The 19,858-nt window shown below is 38.1% G+C and overlaps 1 protein-coding gene across 1 annotated transcript; it reads right to left on the bottom strand.

Annotated features, from left to right (window-relative positions):
• Positions 1-5,203: 5,203 nt before the first annotated feature.
• Positions 5,204-7,847, bottom strand: LOC104230424 (transcription factor MTB1-like). The gene is made up of 2 exons (XM_009783230.2): positions 7,602-7,847; positions 5,204-7,228 (listed from the first exon to the last, which is right to left on the bottom strand). Exon 2 carries the CDS (start codon positions 7,220-7,222, stop codon positions 5,405-5,407), a length of 1,818 nt encoding a protein of 605 aa, XP_009781532.1. The 5' UTR covers positions 7,223-7,228; positions 7,602-7,847; the 3' UTR covers positions 5,204-5,404.
• Positions 7,848-19,858: the final 12,011 nt, after the last annotated feature.

Consider the following 19,858-nt stretch of genomic DNA (forward strand, 5'->3'; position numbering starts at 1 on the left):
ATCTATGAAATAAAAAACGTGTTTTTCCTTTTCTTTTCCAAAATAACACGTTAATAATAATTCTTAGAAGAAGAAGTCTTGTGGAAATTGTATTTGGATCACCACGACAAGATGTTTTTTTAACAATTAATTAGGGTACCGAATCACATGCCCGACGACGTGATTTTGTCTATGCCATTCCACCACTATTTCTCTTTTTTTTTTTTTTTTTTTGTCGAGGAAATAAAAGTGTGGAACATAAACCATAAGAATAATATTGAAAAATACTAGGGTTCTGGAAAGCGAAAGAAGAAGATTTCAGAATTGAAAAGAAGAGTACTACAGGTGTTGACTGTTGAATGGAGGAAGTCATGTGCTAGGGCACAAAAAAGATAAAGCTAAAAACAAAATAGGAAAATAAAGGCACTTATGGTGTGTGTGTTTCCTTTTTACAAAAAAAAAATGAATAAATTAATTAATAAATAATAATAATAATAATAATAATAATTGTAACACGCCATATTTTAACAGGACATCAGTTAACACACAAGATGGATGTTGGGTATATAAGTTAACAAGCCTTACATCCTAGTGACACATTTTAAACGTTAAAATAGCACGGGCTAGCCAGTTTTCGGATTGGTCATTCAAAAATAGTCAGCGGTTGCAAAGTCATTGAAAAATAACCATTATTTTGCTGCAACACGAAAAGTTCCAGCATAATATACTGGAGATCGGTACACCTGTGTATGAACTTCCAGCATATTATGCTGGAACTCCAACACGCGGAAAGTTCCAGTATAATATATTGGAGAGCACCGATGTTCCAATCTCCGGTATATTATGCTGGACCGGTATATTATACTGGAACTCCAGTATATTATACTGGAGTATTTTTCCGAATTTTGAACAGTGTTTTCGTTCAGATTTATCTTTACATGAAAAGTGGCTAAATTTCGATTAATTTTGAAACTATGGCTATTTTTGAATGACCGCTTGTAAATCTGACTATTTTTGAATTTCTTCCATTTTAAACTCGTGAGGGCGTAAGCCTAGAGCGGACAATATTAATAATGGGTTGGTCTGTTACAATAATAATAATAATATGCGTACTGAAAACATGATTCAGCATTTTATCCACACTTGGCTGTTTTTTTCTTTCTGTAAAGCGCGTCTTGTCCATAAAAGATGTGAACAATTTTCTCTGTTTACCTTGTGACTTGTTCATCCACTGCCATCACTATTGGCTCTTCTTTTTTAGTCCTACACACTCTGTTTGATTGGATGTAAAACGCTTATTAAAAAAAATACATATACGCGTTTTAATTTCTTCTTTAATCATTTTTCTTTGACAAGAAAATAGATTGATTCTTAGAATGTAAATAGTGACTAGTATTATCTAACTGGAGAAACGGAGTTAAACTAGTCTGACACACGATCTTGAAAAACCCATAAACTCTTAGGATTTTTACAAAGAAAGATCAAGACATTAAATTATGTATTAAGTTCTTCCTCAAGATTAACTTAAATTGCGGTCGGATGCTACTTAATAATTAAATATCTCAAAAAAAATATTTATACAATGCTCGACTTTCATGGAGATCAAATACATCCTAAGAAGATTCATATTTCCAACCTCAAATTAAGGAGAACAATTCGAAGAAAGAATCAAGGGAACAAATGCATACTCACATATGCATGAATAAAATTATTTTTCTTTATATGATTTTGTGATTTAAAGAAATTAGTATGTAGCCAGTAACTGTTGTCCTTCAAACAATACCTTGTCTACAAGAATGTTGTCATCATTCCAACCTTTCTTTTCTCAGCCAAGTATCTTTTTTTGGCCTTCACTTGTGGTTTCCTTTTTTATCCTAAAATTGCCAAACCTTGTAAGCTGTAGCAAAACACTTTTAGAATTTAGATTGTTTTTCTTCTTTTCTTCTTAAAGGAAAATATTCCTCTACGTACCGTTAACCGAAAAAAACGAAATAAATATTGTCATATACATGCAAATTTGAACTCGCAAAACAGTCTGTCGGCCATATAAGATAGGGACACCAGCTCTAATTGAAACGATGAATTGCCACACTCGTTAATTACTTTCAATATACAAATTTGTGATGATTCTTTTAACGGGTCTATCTCACCCATAAGGACGTAGATGGACCGGGTTGGTTCAATTTTTATCAAAATCAAACCAAACCAACTATATCGGTTTCGATTGGTTCGGTTTGTCGAATTTTTCGAGTTTTTTTAGTTACATGAATATTATTTCAATCTTACTTTGTTAATTTTTTTATAAATAAATATATGTTTAATAAAAATTAAAAAAATTGACAAACATACTATCTATTAAAATATTCGTATGGGATAATTTTCTTAGTAATACATGAAAGTTATTTTTTTAGTCGCCTGACGATAATTTTTTGTTGATATACACTTTCAAGGTTAACCGAATTTAATAATTAAACATAAAAATTAATATAATACCTAAAAGACAAGAGGGGTTGCTCTGATGGTAAGCAACCCCCACTTCCAACCGAGAGGTTGTGAGTTCGAGTCTTCCCAAGAGCAAGGTGGGAAGTTCTTGGAGGGAAAAATGTAAAAAAAAAAAATAAAAAAAAATATAATACCTAAATAATAATATGTTCTATTTAATTTTAGATTGTCGAAATTTTACTTTAAATTCAAAAAAAAATATAATAATTTAATAGATCTTGACATATTAATATGGAAGAACAAAGAGATTAATGCATTTTTATAAGAAAGTGATCATATAACCCATTATTTAAAGTTAATAAAAACGGAGCACTGCACTTCATATTTAACTAAATATTACATCCCATAAGAGAATCGTAAATTTCTAGACATTTTAAAAAAAAATTCTATAAAAAGTCTTAAAAATATATATAAAAAATATAAATTTATATGTCGGTTTGGTTCGAATTTTTTTACTCAATATCAAACCTAATCGGATTTTTTAATCAATTTGATTTGACTTTTCGATTTGGTACGATTTTCCGGTTCGGCTTGTACACTCACGTAGGAGAACAATCCTTTGTCAAAAAGGCATGTCGCAGAGAACTGAAGCTGTTTAAGATAGTTTTGAACAGCAATTTGTACCTTAATATTCTCAAACATGATCGTGTGTTTTTTAAAATCTTTTTTCCTTTAACAAGATCTTTGTTTACTACGTGCAGCTTTACTGCCTGTTGCTTTCGATAAATGTTCAAAGATACCTCAACAACCTTCATGAGCAAAAGCACTAAAAGAGAAAGAACCCATAACTCCAATCTTTATCTTTATCTTTATCTTTTTCCCCTGCAAAATACTACTACGTCTTTCCCCCTTTAGTTATGTCATTAAAACCTATTTTTCTCTTACACAAGTTACATGCATTTCATAACTATTGCACTTGCCAAACAGATCCCAACAAATATTCTTATACAACCTGGCAATAGTTACTTAGCCTTTATTCTCCTTAATATACAATACAATGTAGTCGGACAAGAGATGAATAAAAAACCCTCATTCGAAACAACATACATGACACAGCATGTTTGATAAAAATTACTGTATGGTATTGCTGGCAAAATGATTAAAGAAAACAATTAACCACCTATATTATCCATTAAAAATGGATTGGATAATGAATTTTTTTAAAACGAGTCAAATATGGATAAGAACCATATTATCCATTTAGAAAATGGATAACCAATGGATTTAACTTTTACATTTGTAAAGCCTCAAATTAGAGGTTCCTCAAGTTTGGGAGACTAAAAATTCTCTCAAAGTGATCATATTCAAGAAGTCATGAATAATATGGTTACCCATTTTATCCGCCGGTTAACCCGTTTTTTTTTCGTATTAAATATGGATCGGGTCGGATAATTTTTCGGTACCCGCTTTCGATCAGTTTCATATCCGACCCGACCCCGACCCGACTGTTTGCCGCCCCTACTATAGGGTATATGAATATCCAACTAATCTGGTAAGCAGTAATAATATAACCTTTTTCGCCAGTACCAGAAATTGGCCTCTTAAGAGAGTTCAAATTCAATACATTAACAAAGTAAAAGATTTTCCAGAATCATTCTTAATAAAGGCAAGTACATATAACTGTATATTTGATGCCTGCATTAGTATCCTGTAAAAGAAAAGTCACTACTGCTATAACCGACACTACTATTCTGACAATTACCTTAATACTGTATGACATTAAATTCCAGGTTTCAAATGTGAAAGTTAGAAAAAAAACAACTAAGTGTGGTAATTGTTGTCATATCCAAAGGCCCACGGCACACTTCAAGCTACGCACCCACCCATATTCAAAACGTTGTTGTCACTTTTTTTTTTATTTGCACCCGAGTAATCTCGGGGTGCACAGGCTCTCGGCAAGGAGTTTCCCGCAAGTGCACCACGGTTAATTCAGGTTTTACCCAGTCCGATGGACTTTAGAAATTGTTTGCACCCAGTGAGTTTCGAACTTGAGACCTTGAAAGAAAGCAAAACCCCAAGACTCAAGTCAATTGCCACCGGGCCAACCCGGGGGTTTGTTGTTGTCACTTTCTCCTCGTTGAAAACTCTCTTTTCCCACTTTGCCACGACTAACTACACTTTTCTTCACATGTTTTTGTCATGTTCAATAAATAACAACTAACCAAAACACAGGGCCAGTTTATAATTTGTTATACTAATAACAGGACAGGAACTGAAGGAGACAATTCTTCTGACTGCTACTACGCCTTTATAACAAGAAACACAAGGAACAATATTTTCCAAATACAATTCAAGCAGAGCAAATTTCTGACTGAAATTACAAAGTTAATCATTTCCATGCATTTCTCATGGACTGGACACAAGGCAGCTTTACAACATAATAAGAGTCAATAGAAATAAACAAAAATCAATTTATCAATAAACTACGCGTCAATCCCAAACTAGTTAGGATTGACTATATCAATCTCCAGTATCACCAAAAATTAAGATCAAGAAACCCCAAAACCCTAACATGGCATTCTAAAAAGAAAGAGGGAAAAACATAGATCACATAAAAATTTCTGATAAAGTAGGAGAACTTGTTAGTTTCTATCATATACTTTCTTTTGTACATTCTTGAATAGCTGCATGGTAAGATGCACATCTTGGATCTAAGATGACATAAATGCGTCATCAGTAGCTCCTGAAGAATTAATAACAATAATGAATGGTATGCAAAAGATAGTGAAGCTTGCAATTGATTCATCTTGCCTTATGATAAAACATGTATACTATAGACAAACACAGAAAATTTGCTGCTACTTTGTCAATAGCTAGTTATGTCCACCTATCTTGAACTGATGTATACGAAACTCTCTGCAGAAACTAAAATATGATTCTTCACTACATCTTACGTCTAGCAACTATATAAAACATAAAACTGTTATTGCCCTACCGGTGAAAACTGTCTTAGCGAGTCTGATTCGCTGGAAAGTGCAGCCAGCAACTTTTCCTTCGTCAGCTGTTCAGATCCACTAGACTTGAGTACAAATGTGTGAAATACAGTTCCATTCCCGGCAGAAAGTTTTGATTCAACAACATTGATCTGTGCCTCTTTGAATGTTTGGATGACTCTTGATATTGGATGGGTTTCCAGCGGACAGCTCACCCTTACAATGACTTCATCATTGGCAGCTTCTATGTTGATGTCGGGTCCTCGGATTTGAATCTCTGAATTCGGGCCGTCTTCTGCAGCCATTGCATCCCTTGAAGTGCTTCCTAATCTCAGCTCCCTCTCGGATTCCATGTCTCTTAGTTTTTTCTGCATCTCAGTTATGTAAGCAATAGCATCTCCTAAGAGGGAAGCTTTGTCCATCTTGGAGATATTCGGAACAACAGCTCGTAATGCATAGAATCGCTGGTTCAGCTTTTCCCGCCGCTGCCTCTCCGCCTCTACATGATTGAGGGGCTCTTCCCTTCCGTTAGCTGGCTTTCTTCCACGTTTTCTAGGCCTCTTTTCATCGACTAGGCCTACACGGTCTTCCTTACACGAAGCTTCAACATCTGAATGCTCAGACTCAACAGTGTGTGATGGCGAAATAATGGGTCTCGAGGTTGCTCCAGTGAAATCAATTTGCATTCTAGCAGGCTTTTGATGCTGAAAGTTGTTCAAATGGAATTCTTCCCTTCCACCATTGACAAGCTCTTGTAGGTTGTGTGCTGGGGGCGTCTGAGGACAATAGAGCTCCACTGGCTTTACCGGCTTCACATTACTGAATTGCGCCCAAGAAGCAGCATGTAAACCATTACGCCCGTTCATGAATGGCATCCTGTTACCGTTTGGGTAAATGTCCCATGGTCTCTCCTCCGCTTTCCTAACAGCAAGTTTTTCCCTAAAGTGGGTACCGGAATTTAAATCGTGCCCAAAAATCTTAGGAGTTCCATCTGGTCGCTCACTAAAAGCTGAGCGCGAAAAGGGGGAATTGTTTGCATCTTTTTTCTCAGTTACAACTGCTATACCTGCTGCTTGCTTAGCCCTAACAAGAAACGAAGAGAAGCAAGATTTTATAGATTGCAATAGCTCCAAACTTTCCGGTATCGATCTGACTGATCCCAATTCCACAACTCCAACATCAGTTGGGATCAAAACAATAGTTTGCATACCAGCTGACTTAGCTAGGAAAGATCTAGCACAATAATTTAGAGGGGACTTCAATGCATCTGATAACCACAAATGCTTACCCGAACCAAAACACTTCCCTGGACCTCCCTCTCCTCGAGGGAACGAAAAGTACATCGAGGCAAGGAAGAACATTTCAGTATCAGTGACCCTATCCAATCCAATAGCATAGTTATCTTCATCTGTTCCACCAAATAACATATGCAACTTCTGAAGGACCCTTTTCCTCATCCTTTGTTGAGCCCCATCCTCGAGGCGTAGATTAAATATCCTTTTAACTTCACACTCCTCTCCTTCCTTGGGTTCTCTGCAACAGCCATCCCCCCACCCTAGCACCAATTCCCCCGATTTAGACCGTGAAATTTGCCAAAAGATAGCATAATTCCAGCTAAAATTAGTGGCGTTTGGGCGTTCCACGAGCTCTGAAAGCTTATTCTGCAAATTCTGATCATTCCCTATTGCCATTAAAGAACATTCTGCTGAAACCGAGCTAGATATCAAATATTCAAAAGCTTCTTTTCCCAGTACAGCCGCCACCGTAGCCTTATCCTCATCACTCCACGACATATTCCCCGTACCCATCTTTACCTAGTACAAAAAAATCCCTTGAACTAAAAGCACTCTTAGGCCCCAAAAGAGATTTTCAAATTTATATTACAAGAACTGAAAAATACAATTCTTTTTTTCCCTTCAAAGCTTGAACCTTTAACACATTTTAGAACACCAATTAACCAATCTAAAGCAAAGCCATCTTAACTTGAAGAAAAACAATTGATCTTCTTCTTCTTATTGAACACACAATTGTCCATACCTCTACTTTTCAGATCTCAAAAGCTTGGAATCTAAAGGGTATAAGTAACTATAAGAAAATACCCAGAAAAGATAGAAACTTGGACATAATAATGCATAAATGGACAACACAAACAAACAAGATTAGTAAAAAAGCATGAAAATTACAGACCGGTATCTTTGCAGTCAAGAAGCTGAACAAGCAAAACTGTTGAGCACTGAAAGAAACTGCGGTTCTATAATAGAACTAGAATTCAACTGAGAAAATACTATAGTTTTGCCCCAATAAAGAAATATTGGTAGTTTTTTGATAAACGAAAATGAGAGAAGGTGTTTTCTCTATTTTCCTGCAAAGTTAGAGAGAGAGAGAGATAGGAGGGGAGGCGGGGGGTATATTTTGGGTTATAGTTTCTCTAAATCCCAAGTCCCAACTGCATGTGTGTTAGTATACTATGGTTAGTTAAGGGTTTAAAGGGTTAAAAATTTAACCATGGTTGGGTTAGTACAGGAACATGCTTTTTCGTGATATAGATTTGTTTGAGAAATAGTCGGCAGTGATCCTATTTTTTTCGTTTTTTCATTTTCTTGTTAATGTGAAAAAGAAAATTTTACTTTGACACGTGTTTCAGAAAGGATGACAAAACATGTGCACCCTTAAATCTTAATAGGACTGCGTAAAAATACTACTGTATAGTATAAAGATCTAATCCTATTAATTTGTCTATTTACGATAAGCACGAATTTTCTTTCAATCAGAAGCAGTTTTCCAAGTGTCAGAAAATTATTTATCACTTACTATCAAATATCTACTCACTTTTCATTTCATGATTCTGTATAGTGAAATGAAAAAAACGTGGCCTTGGTTACGACGACATAATTTTGAAAATAGTACTTATCAGATTTAATCTAATATTTTCCCTTAATTTAAATTTACGTTCATCTGAATCTATTTACGATGAGGATAGGTTTTAAATAAAAAATTACTCATTTTGCCCCAAAATGCTATACAATTTTACATTTATATTCTATCTTAGCTTACGACGAGTCGTTTAACATTTTTAGACATCATGTTTGGTCATATATATAAATTTTTGCTCAATTTCATCAAAAATTGATAATAGTTATTGATGATCAACATCTTAAGACGGATTATTTTTCATTTATATTAGTTCTTGTTCAATTTGATCAACTTTTGATATTAAAAATAAATTGATGGTTTTTCTCTATAATTTGTGAAGATTTGACATGACTTCCTAATTTTAAAGGAAAGGGTATGGTATAACATTTTGGTGCTATTTCCTTAATACCTCAGACAGAGATATCAGCATATCGTCAAAAAACACATAGTTTACCTATCCACCTTGCACTCAAATCTCTGTTACACATCTGTTGATCATGAGTATAATTTTACACATTAAACCTTTCAAATGTGTGTCAATTACACACTAATTTTGACCAGCCTAGTTAATATTCAATGTTGTGTATGCACGCGCTTATTTCAATTAAAAAATGATTCTTTAATTAAAATGGACAACCCGACCTTTTTTTAATCTCGACCCAAAAAAATCCGACTCGGTCGATTAAAAACAACTCCTCGACCAAATTAACAAACATAATTCCATTTTCACCAAAATGTTCTTCAGCCCTAACCTTTGAAGGTGACTCCGACGAGAACACGTCTGGTATTTGTTGCTGTTACTTTCGTCATTTTCAAATTAATATTCTCATTTTAGGTTGTTCAATCGTTTTGATTTAGATGGGTGGGTCGAAACAGTTAGGGTTTATTTGGACCCGAATACTCCATTCAATATGAACCCTAATACGAGAATTGACAGAAGAATAATTATGTATTGCACTTTGATTGAACAAATATAACCAGCTTGAAAATATTAGATGTGGAAGGTAAAGATGGGGGTTGGATTTTTCTGAAATTGATTCCTCTTAATTTGAAGAAGATGAAAATGGTTGCTTTTAATAAGAAGCAGATAAAGAAGAGCGTTAGGGTTTGGAAAATGGGCCCGATTCCAATAATTAGCCGTTGTAATTTGTCAAGTGAGGCAGAAAAGCACTTTTCACGCTCCACATTGGTCGTGTTTCACACGTCTTAGAGGCTGGTAAAAAGTAGTGTGCAATTGACTCACATTTGAAAGGTTTGGTGTGTAAAGTTATACATGTGGTCAACATGTGTGTAACATAGATTTAATTGAAAGGTGAATGGGTAAACTATGTATTTCGCCCGCCTTTTTCTAATCTTTTATTTATTAATTTATTTTATCTTTTACTTTTCCTCCTTAATAAAGCAATGTGAATAGAAAGTGACAATATGATGCCATTGTCAACCATGTGATAATAGATGGTTGGATATTAAGTGTAGTAAAAGCGCTAAAGCGAAAAGGAAATCCTAGGTGAGAAAAAAGAAGGGATTAGTCTTTTGATTTTGTCCATTTGGAGCTTTTGATGTAGATTAAGGGACAAATAAAGCTTTAACAACACACTAATAGGTCAAATTGAGTAGAATCTAAGGCTCCTACGGGTTACGGGTGGTAATTGATTCCTAAACCAAGTGCTTCATTAATATGTGGGGCTACCCTAATTACTTCTTTTTTATTACGTGGGACCCCATCTCGGTCCCACTTGTAAATCATTAAACTAAAATTCAACAAATGCCTTAACGTATATTAAGAAATGTAGCTAAAAAAACAATATAAAACAAAAAGATAAGTAAAATAAGAGAAGAAGAGATAATTTTCTTATTTCATTAAGTATTCAAGTCTATTACAAAATGAATTCTTATCCTCTATTTATAGTACTACGTAGAGGTATACCAAAAGAATTACATAAATATGACATTAAGCATTTGAAATCATGATGGAAGATCATGGGAGAGGTATGGGAGTTACAACCATAACTCATAAGTAGTAGAGTAGTGGGAGTTATAGAGATAATGGAGAAGAGTAATGGGTATTACTCATTTGGTGGTTATGGACATCCACCATAATTATATTTTATAACATTCTCTCTTGGATGTCCATAATAACGTGCCTCGTTAAAACCTTACTAAAAAAATCCCCCGTGGAAAAAAAATCTTAATGAAGGAAAAATAGTACACATCTTGTAATACGTATTATTTGCTGCCTCGTTAAAAACCTTGCTAGAAAAACCCAGTGGGATAAAACCTCAGCTAAGGAAAAAAGAGTGTGGCGCATATCTTACTCCGCTTGTTGAAAACATCACTTTAGTTTTCGAAAATGATGCATTCCAATACCGTATACCGGCTTCTCAAATGCTGGGGTTGGTAATGATTCATTGAATAGATCCACCAAATTATCAATTAAATAAATTTGTTGAACGTCTATATCACCAATCTGTTGAAGATCATGTCCGAAAAGAACTGTGGTGAAATGTGCTTTATTTTGTTGCCTTCTTTATATCCTTTTTCCAATTGAGATAAGCAAACATCATTATCTTCAGTATTATTGGAATCTTCTCTTCAAAGAAAAGTCACACGTCTATTGTGTGTTGAGTCCCTTGCTTTATCAGTTGTTTATCTTGGCATGACTTGAATAAATATCAATAATTAATTGTCTTGTAAAATGATAATATGGCAGTACTCTCACATGCAAATAGATTGTTTGAAGAACGAACTTTAGAAAAATGCATGTATTTGCATAACCAACAAAATCTTGGCAATATTTGTTAGAATAAACAAATCTATCAATGATTCTCTTGTAATATATTACTAATTGCATTCCAGTGTCTCCATATCGAATTAAAGTTAAATCTTGTTAGTTTAACGTTATACTCAAGGTTCTAGCAAGAAACATAAGTGCACTCAGTGCACTAAGACACAATAATAAATCATATATGTCATATATGGATTGCTGAAGCTTTATTTAACAAAAATTTCGGGAACCTCTATATGTTTCAAAACAGTTTAAATCCTTCAAGGATTTTTATTATACGCATATCAAAATTTTCATGTATTGTCATATTAAAACCTAAACATAATTTCATCCACCACAAGAGAACCTGTCTCCATATAACTAATGCCAGGATATTTACGAAAAATCGTGTGCCACAAATCGTCTTTATTTCTATTGACGTGATTTTCACTTCACTATTTGCACAATGGACTATCCAGCCAATTTCATATTTTTCAGGTGAAGTCAATTTTTATTGAGTATTTTTCATTTGGCCAATCATTTATCTATCCAAATTCTATGACAAATTTGAGCTCAAGATCTTCGTCAATATTAATAATATTGGGCGCTACATTATATCAACAAATGATCATTTTATATCGGTTCCATAGTTATCCAATAAAGATATAACTTATTGAGATCTCTTTATCTCATTATTTTCAGGTACCTGAGCCTCTCCCATGAGGATTTATAAAGTGTTATGTCATGGTGCTCTTCTAAAGCACTTGCCTCTTTATTATAACCATCTTGAACATTTGCTCATATCCTTCTTCAAGGAGTTTGGAACCGATTAGTTTGTTACGCTTCATGCATGCAATAAACTTTGTCCATCATGAACTTATTCTATTTGGAGCATTAACAACTGAAATATGACATTTAGCTTTGGGTCAGTAAATACGCTTGACAATATTTTGTAAATGATTATCACTTGAACTTCAAGTTCACATTTTCTCGTATGAGGATCTAGACGTACTCATAATAATTCATTCCGCGTATCACTTTTTCAGCTACCCAATTTCTCCCCTAATGTTGGGATCACCAACACATATCTCAACCTTCTTTGAGAACCCATCTTTGTACATTGTGGTGGGATAATTAAATCATATAGCACATCTATATTTCTAGATAAAACTTATTTGGTTCCTGACCCTGAACCAATTGTGATAGGGAGAATTTATCATAACTTGGCTAGATGCGTACAAGTGTTGTTGTATGTTAAATAATACATCCCATAACCAATGGTTTAGCTATAATTGGAGGCATACAATTTCTACTAAACCAACTTAGATTTAAACCAGCATTATCAAGATAAATCATCATAATTTATATTCTAGAACTATGCTCTAATAATTTGAGCAAGCAACCTTGCAAAAGCCAAACTGCAAGTTGATAACAAACTAACTTGTGACCATAGAATAGATGCATCTATTAAATTCATATAATAGTAAACGGTTCACATGGCAGGTGACTGGACCCATATATATATATATATATATATATATATATATATATATATATATATATATCATCTTTTATTCGTTCCAGATTTTAAGGGATTCAATCCCAACCTTAACTAGTATATCATGAGAATAAGCAACACAAAAGAATTCTTGAAGAATCTTTTATTTCTTTAATATATGCCAATCTGAATTCTCAATTAATTTTCGCATCATAATTGAACCGAGATCGCCAACCGATCATGCCAACTAATATTTATTTCAGTAAACCTCTAGTTTACTTGTCGCATATGATTTCATCATCATGCTTATACATCTGTAGTACAAATAGAAGAAAAGTCGGGTAACCTTTCATATTTATCCGGTATGATTATTGTAATATGAAGATATTCAATCTTCTTTTCATTTATAGTCTCAATATGCCAACCACTTTGGTTAATATAACCATAACTCTATAATTATTTGAGTAGTGAGAGTTACGGAGATAATGGAGAAGAATAGTGAGTATTACCTATTTGGTGGTTATGGACATCCACCATAATTATATTTTATAACAATTTTTATTTTGAAATTTTCTTTTCAGTATGCTTTTTTTTTTATTTTAAAAAAAGGTACACTTGCTCATTTTTCATTAAAAGAGATTATATTTTGTTGAATTAGAACTTCCGAGTACATTAAAACTCTGAATTACAAGAAGTTCTTTCAATCATCTCGCATCTAACTTAACTATATGCCATTGTTTGGTTCATACGTGGGATAAACTAGGATATCTTATGGCAAAAATATCAGACAATTAATTTTTTTCACTTTTTATATAGAATAATTAATCTCATCATTTTGATAAATAAATATATCTCATCATTAACTAATATCCATAATCAAACAGATAAAAAAATTTAATATATCATATTTTATCTGATAACCAAACGACCCCTTGGCTCTTCAAACTAAGCATTTCTAGTTTTCTAGGAGAGTTTGTTCAAACGAGCTGAAATACCTCTTCAGATATTCATTAATCAAAGAAAATGTTCCAAAGCCGATTTGTCTTTAATAAACTATTTATAAATTTAAATTTGCAATTGTCTCTCAACTATAGAGAGCAACTAAAGAAATGGGAGGACGTGATTGTTTGACTCAAAAGTTATTAAACACTTTTTAAGCAAATCAATCAAAAGAAATAAAGGGGTAAATCATAGTCTATCATAATTAATACTGGATCGAGGAACAGAGAAATAATAACAGTCTATTGAATATGCAGAATATCAGAAAGTTTTATTCATAATAGAAGTTTGTCCTGCCTCTCCTTAGAGAGGTTCGGGGAACTATCCAATGGATTCATGATAGAAATTTGTCCTGCCTCTCCTTAGAGAGGTTCAGGGAACTATCCAATGTATTCATCCTTTCCCAGCTCATTAAGAAAGGGGGTCTCTCCCTTCTCGTAGGTCGAGGAGAAAGCTCCCGGAACCCTGCTGCCCTTGTTCGGGTTCATGGAGTAGTGGAGAAGAAACTCAGGGTTCGAGAGAGAGAGAGTCTTTCGGCTCTCTTCCCCTGCTTTTATAATTGGAGGACTTTCTGTACTCGTTATGACCTGTCGTAGTCTCGTTCAGAAGGTTTCTTCGTTGTGCCGAAGCTCTATATCGTTACTTACATTAAGTATAATGAGGATCGGGCGAAGTTAGCTTTGGCAGCTGTTCATGAAAGGGTTAGGGCGGGATCAACGCTGTCGTGGTCGTATGGTCAGATTTTGACCAATACAGTTAGTCCCTCCGTTAGTCGAGGTCATACCTCATCGACACCGACGGACGGATTATGTATGCAATACAGTGGGAAGGAATCTGACCCATATTCCATTCCTTGATCACGTTACGAACTTCGGAATGGCCCTGGGGCGTCTTTTCAGTACCTGTGTACCGTTATGACGGTTTCGAAACTAAGGCGCCGGTTGGTAAACAAAACATCGCTTCGTGTAGGCAGTTATAATGACACACGTTTCCGAGAATCTGAATCGCTTCGTTCCCGACCGTGTTCCAATGGCGACCATTGGGTTTCGCTCTCGGAGAAGTCATGTCTTATAAATTGGGGGGTATTGTTATCTGTTTTTCACATTTCATCGTTCATTTTCCGAGAAAACTCAGAGTATCCCCCTTTTCTGCCGATTTGAGTTCTTTCTTACTCTCTTGTTTGCAACAATCTTTTATTTCTTCGTTTTCCACCATAGAGTTCTTCTTTTCTCCTCTTTTCCTGGTGATCTGGAGATGGCAGGTACTTCTAGTGATAATGTTCCCGTCGCTCCTCCGGCAGCTGAGGATCCTGCTCCGGCCGCCGGAAACGTAGAGTTAACGGAAAGCAAAGAGGTTCCGTCGGTGGAGGAAATTTTATCCTGCCCGGGGAGAGAGGTGGCGGACTTCAGCGCCGACGGCGGGGAAGAGCCGGTGAATATTTCTCCTCTCATAGGGGAAGTAGGGATAGCGGGTCTTAGGGAGCAATAGGGCATTCCCAGTTATGTCGAGATGGTGCCGGCGGGGAGAGACGACTGGGTCCAATTTGATCGTCCCGGATTCTATATGTTCTATGCTTACCCTTACCTTTTAGGGTACACACTCCCGCTTCCCCTGCTGGTGGTCGATTTTTGTCATTATTATGAGGTATGTCCTGCCCAGCTTTCCCCTTACCTATACAAGTTGTTTCTCATGTTCATCAAGTATGCGGAGTTAGCCGGTCGCGAGGTCACTCTGAGGCATGTGCTCAGCCTGTTTGCTCCCCAAAAGATTCGCGGCACGATGATCCATGCGCACCCTCGAGGGTCGAAAGGCCTAGTGGTAAAGATGGATGATAGGACTAATCGTCGCTTTTTTGAAAATTTCTTCTATGTGCGGACCGATCACCTAGTGGCGGATCCAACTGGGTTCCCTGCGGTGTGGAATTTTGCCCTTAAGCTTCCGCCTCCATTAGTGGAGTACTCAGTTTGTCTAGGACCTTACACCTTTTGTGAAGCATCTACTGATCTACTTCGTTGTTTTGCAGCTGAGAAGCTACCCCCGCCACCCTTGGAGGGGATCCGAGAATGGGTCGAGGCCATCCTTCCCCATACAGCGGGGGTTCGCACGTGGTCGACCTTCCACGAGAGATATGGTCGTAGGCCCCTTACAGGTAAGATAACGCCCTTATTTCCTATCCTCTCTTTTTTGTTTTGATCTTGACTCTCAAATTATCATTTGTTGTTGTCAGGGAGAGTTCATAGAACCAGGTCCTCTCAGCTAGCCTTCCGCCGACCGGCTGCTTTGGCTCACCTCAGCACAGTAGCTGTTGCTTGTCCTCCGTCGAGGGAAGTGTCGGTTGAGTCTGTGGCCTTGACCACTCCGACCCGGGTTGCATCTCAAGGTGAGGCCCCATCTGGCTCTGCCTGCCCTTAGAATGATTCACCATCGACCGAGGAGGAAGAATGACCATTGAAAAGACGGAGGGTGGTGTTCGAGTCGGTGCCTCCGACAGTAATCAACTTGGATTCTCCCCCGGCGGACCCGAAGGAAGGAGGAGTTGCGGCGTCTACCACTGGGGTAGAGTGAGTGGTTGAAGTTAGTTACAGTAGTCAGAGCCAAGAAAATTCAATCGTTGTTGTGATCCAGTTTGACGTTTCCGCTGTTGATAATGCGGAATGTCCTGCCGTGGCAGAGAATCGAGCCCTCGTTGCTGCCGTTGTGACGTCGAGTATGTCTCCTTCATCTTTGGCAGTTTGCATCCCACCCTCGACGGCAGAGAGGGGAAATGGTGTGATAGTCGATGAATATGAGTCCGAGTCGGACTTGAACCTTGATGATGTTCGGATGTTCGAGGAGGGTATTACTCACTCGGTAGTTCATGCGGGGAGGGGGGGTCAACCCATATCATTGAGGTTCCCTCCAATGTGAATCTATTGGTGCAAGTGGATAACCTGGTGCCGCAGTTCAGTGCGTTGTGCTCAGAAGCTGAGAATGAGTCCCTGCAGAATGTCTCAGATGCCGAAGTGAGGGATGAAGTGGCTGTGATGGGCTTGGGGGTATGTTGTCTCTGACTTTGTTTTACTTTTCCTTCGTCGCAGGACGAGCATTGGTCTAACTGCTTTCTCTCTTCTTTTTTTTTTAGACATACTTGTTGGAGGTGGAGAGCATCCGCCAGGGCCAATATCCGGTCAAGGATCTTTTTGCGGATGCTGGAAAAGTATCATCGCTATCGCAACATGTGTCGTGAGTTGCATGGGCGGCTGAGGACGGATCCCTGCAATCGAGATTTGGGCGAGGAGTTGGAGAAGAGAGATCAGGAGTACTGCAGGCGCTCAGCAGCAAAAGCAAGCTTGAAGAGCGAATCCGCCTCAAGGATGAAGAGCTCGAGGTGGGTAAAGTGGTCGCGGCAGAATGCGAGTACTTGTAGGGTAAGCTTGGAGCGATGCAGTTGGAAATTGAACAGAGTCGGATCAAGGTTGAGGAGATGAAGAGGGGAAAGTTGACTGCACTGTAGAGTAAGGTTGCCGAGTTAGAGCGCCTGGAAAGGGCATGGTCAGATGCTTTGGCGAGGTTGGCGGCTTTAGAGGAAGCCATTTGCGTGCACGAGTCCCAGCAAGAATTGTAGAGGGCTACTACGACCTTTAGGGAAGTGAGGCTCTAGGAGCAGATTAGCACGATCGATCAGGAGGTCGGGGTTTTGGCAGAGCAAGTCACAGACTTGGAGGCGGAGAATGAGCAGCTGAGGGCTCAGGCTGGGCCATCTCGTGCTTCTATTCCCCGTCAGACTCGCGAGCTTTGGATCTATGCCGATGCCCAGAAGGACATTTTCAAGAACTTGTTGGAAGCGGGCACCGTGACCGAGGCTGCCTATGGAGAGGCACGTGAGAAGGCCCGCGAAGCTCGTGTCAACTGTGGTTATGATGCGACGACTCCCAAGGCCGATGGGGATGCTAGTGATGATGATGAGCCCTGTGGGGATGGTGATGACAATAACGGTGATGACGCCGAGTGAAGGAAACATTATGATGTATTTCTTTTCATTTCGTCCGCCGATTGGCGTTCGCTTGCTTCTTCTTGTTTTTTCCTTTTTCTTTCTTTTTTTGTTTGTTCCCTTTTTAGTCAATCGGCCTGGGCTGGATATAAGCGGCAATAGCCCGCGTTCCTGACTTCATGAATAAAGAACTCTTTTCATCTACTTGTCTCGTGTTTTAGCTTTCTTTTCAGTTGATTCTGATCTTGCCGCGAGGTGGGGGCTCGTCAGGCGAGTCCCGGTATTATTTTTTCTCGCAACGAAGGTTAATCACTTCGAACTGATCGAAACAATAGTCCGTCTAGAGTTCGAATGAGGTCGAACCTGCCGTTCTTTTAATGGCGAAGGCCCTTAGCCTTAAGGGTGTTATTTCGAACTTATCGAAGTAGCAACCTGTCTTGAGTTCGAACGAGGTCGAACCAGTCGATCTTTGATGGCAAAGGCACTTGGCCTTAGTCCTAGTTCGAACGAGGTCAAAGATATCGAACTTATGGCGAAGGCACTTAGCCTTAAACTCAGTTCGAACGAAGTCGGACTTAAACTTTGATGGCGAAGACACTTAGCCTTAAACTCAGTTCGAACGAGGTCGAACTTAAACTCTGACGGTGAAGGCGCTTAGCCTTAAACTCAATTCGAGCGAGGTCGAACTTAAACTTTGATGGCGAAGTCACTTAGCCTAAAACTTAGTTCGAACGAGGTCGAACTTAAACTTCGATGGCGAAGGCGCTTGGCCTTAGTCCCAGTTCGAACGAGGTCGAACTTAAACTTTGATGGCGAAGGCACTTAGCCTTAAACTCAGTTCGAACGAGGTTGAACTGACTTTGATGGCGAAGACACTTAGCCTTAAACTCAGTTCAAACGAAGTCGAACTTAAACTTTGATAGCGAAGGAGCTTAGCCTTAAACTCAGTTTGAACGAGGTCGAACTTAAACTTTGATGGAGAAGGCGCTTAGCCTTAAACTTAGTTCGAACGAGATCGAACTGACTTTGATGGCGAAGGCCCTTAGCCTTAAACTCAGTTCGAACGAGGCTGAACTGACTTTGATGGCGAAGGCGCTTAGCCTTAAACTCAGTTCGAACGAGGTCGAACTTAAACTTTGATAGCGAAGGTGCTTAGCCTTAAACTCAGTTCAAACGAGGTCGAACTAACTTTGATGGCGAAGGCGCTTAGCCTTCAACTCAGTTCGAACGAGGTCGAACTAACTTTGATGGCGAAGGCGCTTAGCCTTAAACTCAGTTCGAACGAGGTCGAACTGACTTTGATGGCGAAGGCAATTATCCTTAAACTTAGTTCGAACAAAGTCGAACTTAAACTTTGATGGCGAAGGCGCTTAGCCTTAAACTCAGTTCGAACGAGGTCGAACTTAAACTTTGATGGCGAAGGCGCTTAGCCTTAAACACAGTTCGAACGAGGTCGAACTGACTTTGATGGCGAAGGCACTTAGCCTTAAACTCAGTTCGAACAAAGTTGAACTTAAACTTTGATGGCGAAGGTGCTTAGCCTTAAACTCAGTTCGAACGAGGTCGAACTTAAACTTTGATGGCGAAGGCGCTTAGCCTTAAACTTAGTTCGAACGAGATCGAACTACTTTGATGGCGAAGGACCTTAGCCTTAAACTCAGTTCGAACGAGGTCGAACTGACTTTGATGGCGAAGGCACTTAGCCTTAAACTTAGTTCGAACGAAGTCGAACTTAAACTTTGATGGCGAAGGCGCTTAGCTTTAAACTCAGTTCGAGCGAGGTCGAACTTAAACTTCGACGGCGAAGGCGCTTAGCCTTAAACTCAGTTCGAACGAGGTTAAACTTTAACTTTGTTGGTGAAGGCGCTTAACCTTAAACTCTGTTCGAATGAGGTCGAACTTAAACTTTGATAGCGAAGGCGCTTAGCCTTAAACTCAGTTCGAACGAGGTCGAACTTAAACTTTGACGGCGAAGGCGCTTAGCCTTAAACTCAGTTCGAACGAGGTCAAACTGACTTTGATGGCGATGGCGCTTAGCCTTAAACTCAGTTTGAATAAGGTCGAACTTAAACTTTGATGGCGAAGGCGCTTACCCTTAAACTCAGTTCGAACGAGGTCGAACTTAAACTTTGATGGCGAAGGCGCTTAGCCTTAAACTCAGTTCGAACGAGGTCGAACTGACTTTGATGGCGAAGGCACTTAGCCTTAAACTCAGTTTGAACGAGGTCGAACTGACTTTGATGGCGAAGGCGCTTAGCCTTACACTCAGTTCGAACGAGGTCGAACTTAAACTTTGATAG

Source organism: Nicotiana sylvestris, chromosome 1 (assembly GCF_000393655.2).
Source record: "Nicotiana sylvestris chromosome 1, ASM39365v2, whole genome shotgun sequence".
Classification (NCBI taxonomy): Eukaryota; Viridiplantae; Streptophyta; class Magnoliopsida; order Solanales; family Solanaceae; genus Nicotiana; species Nicotiana sylvestris.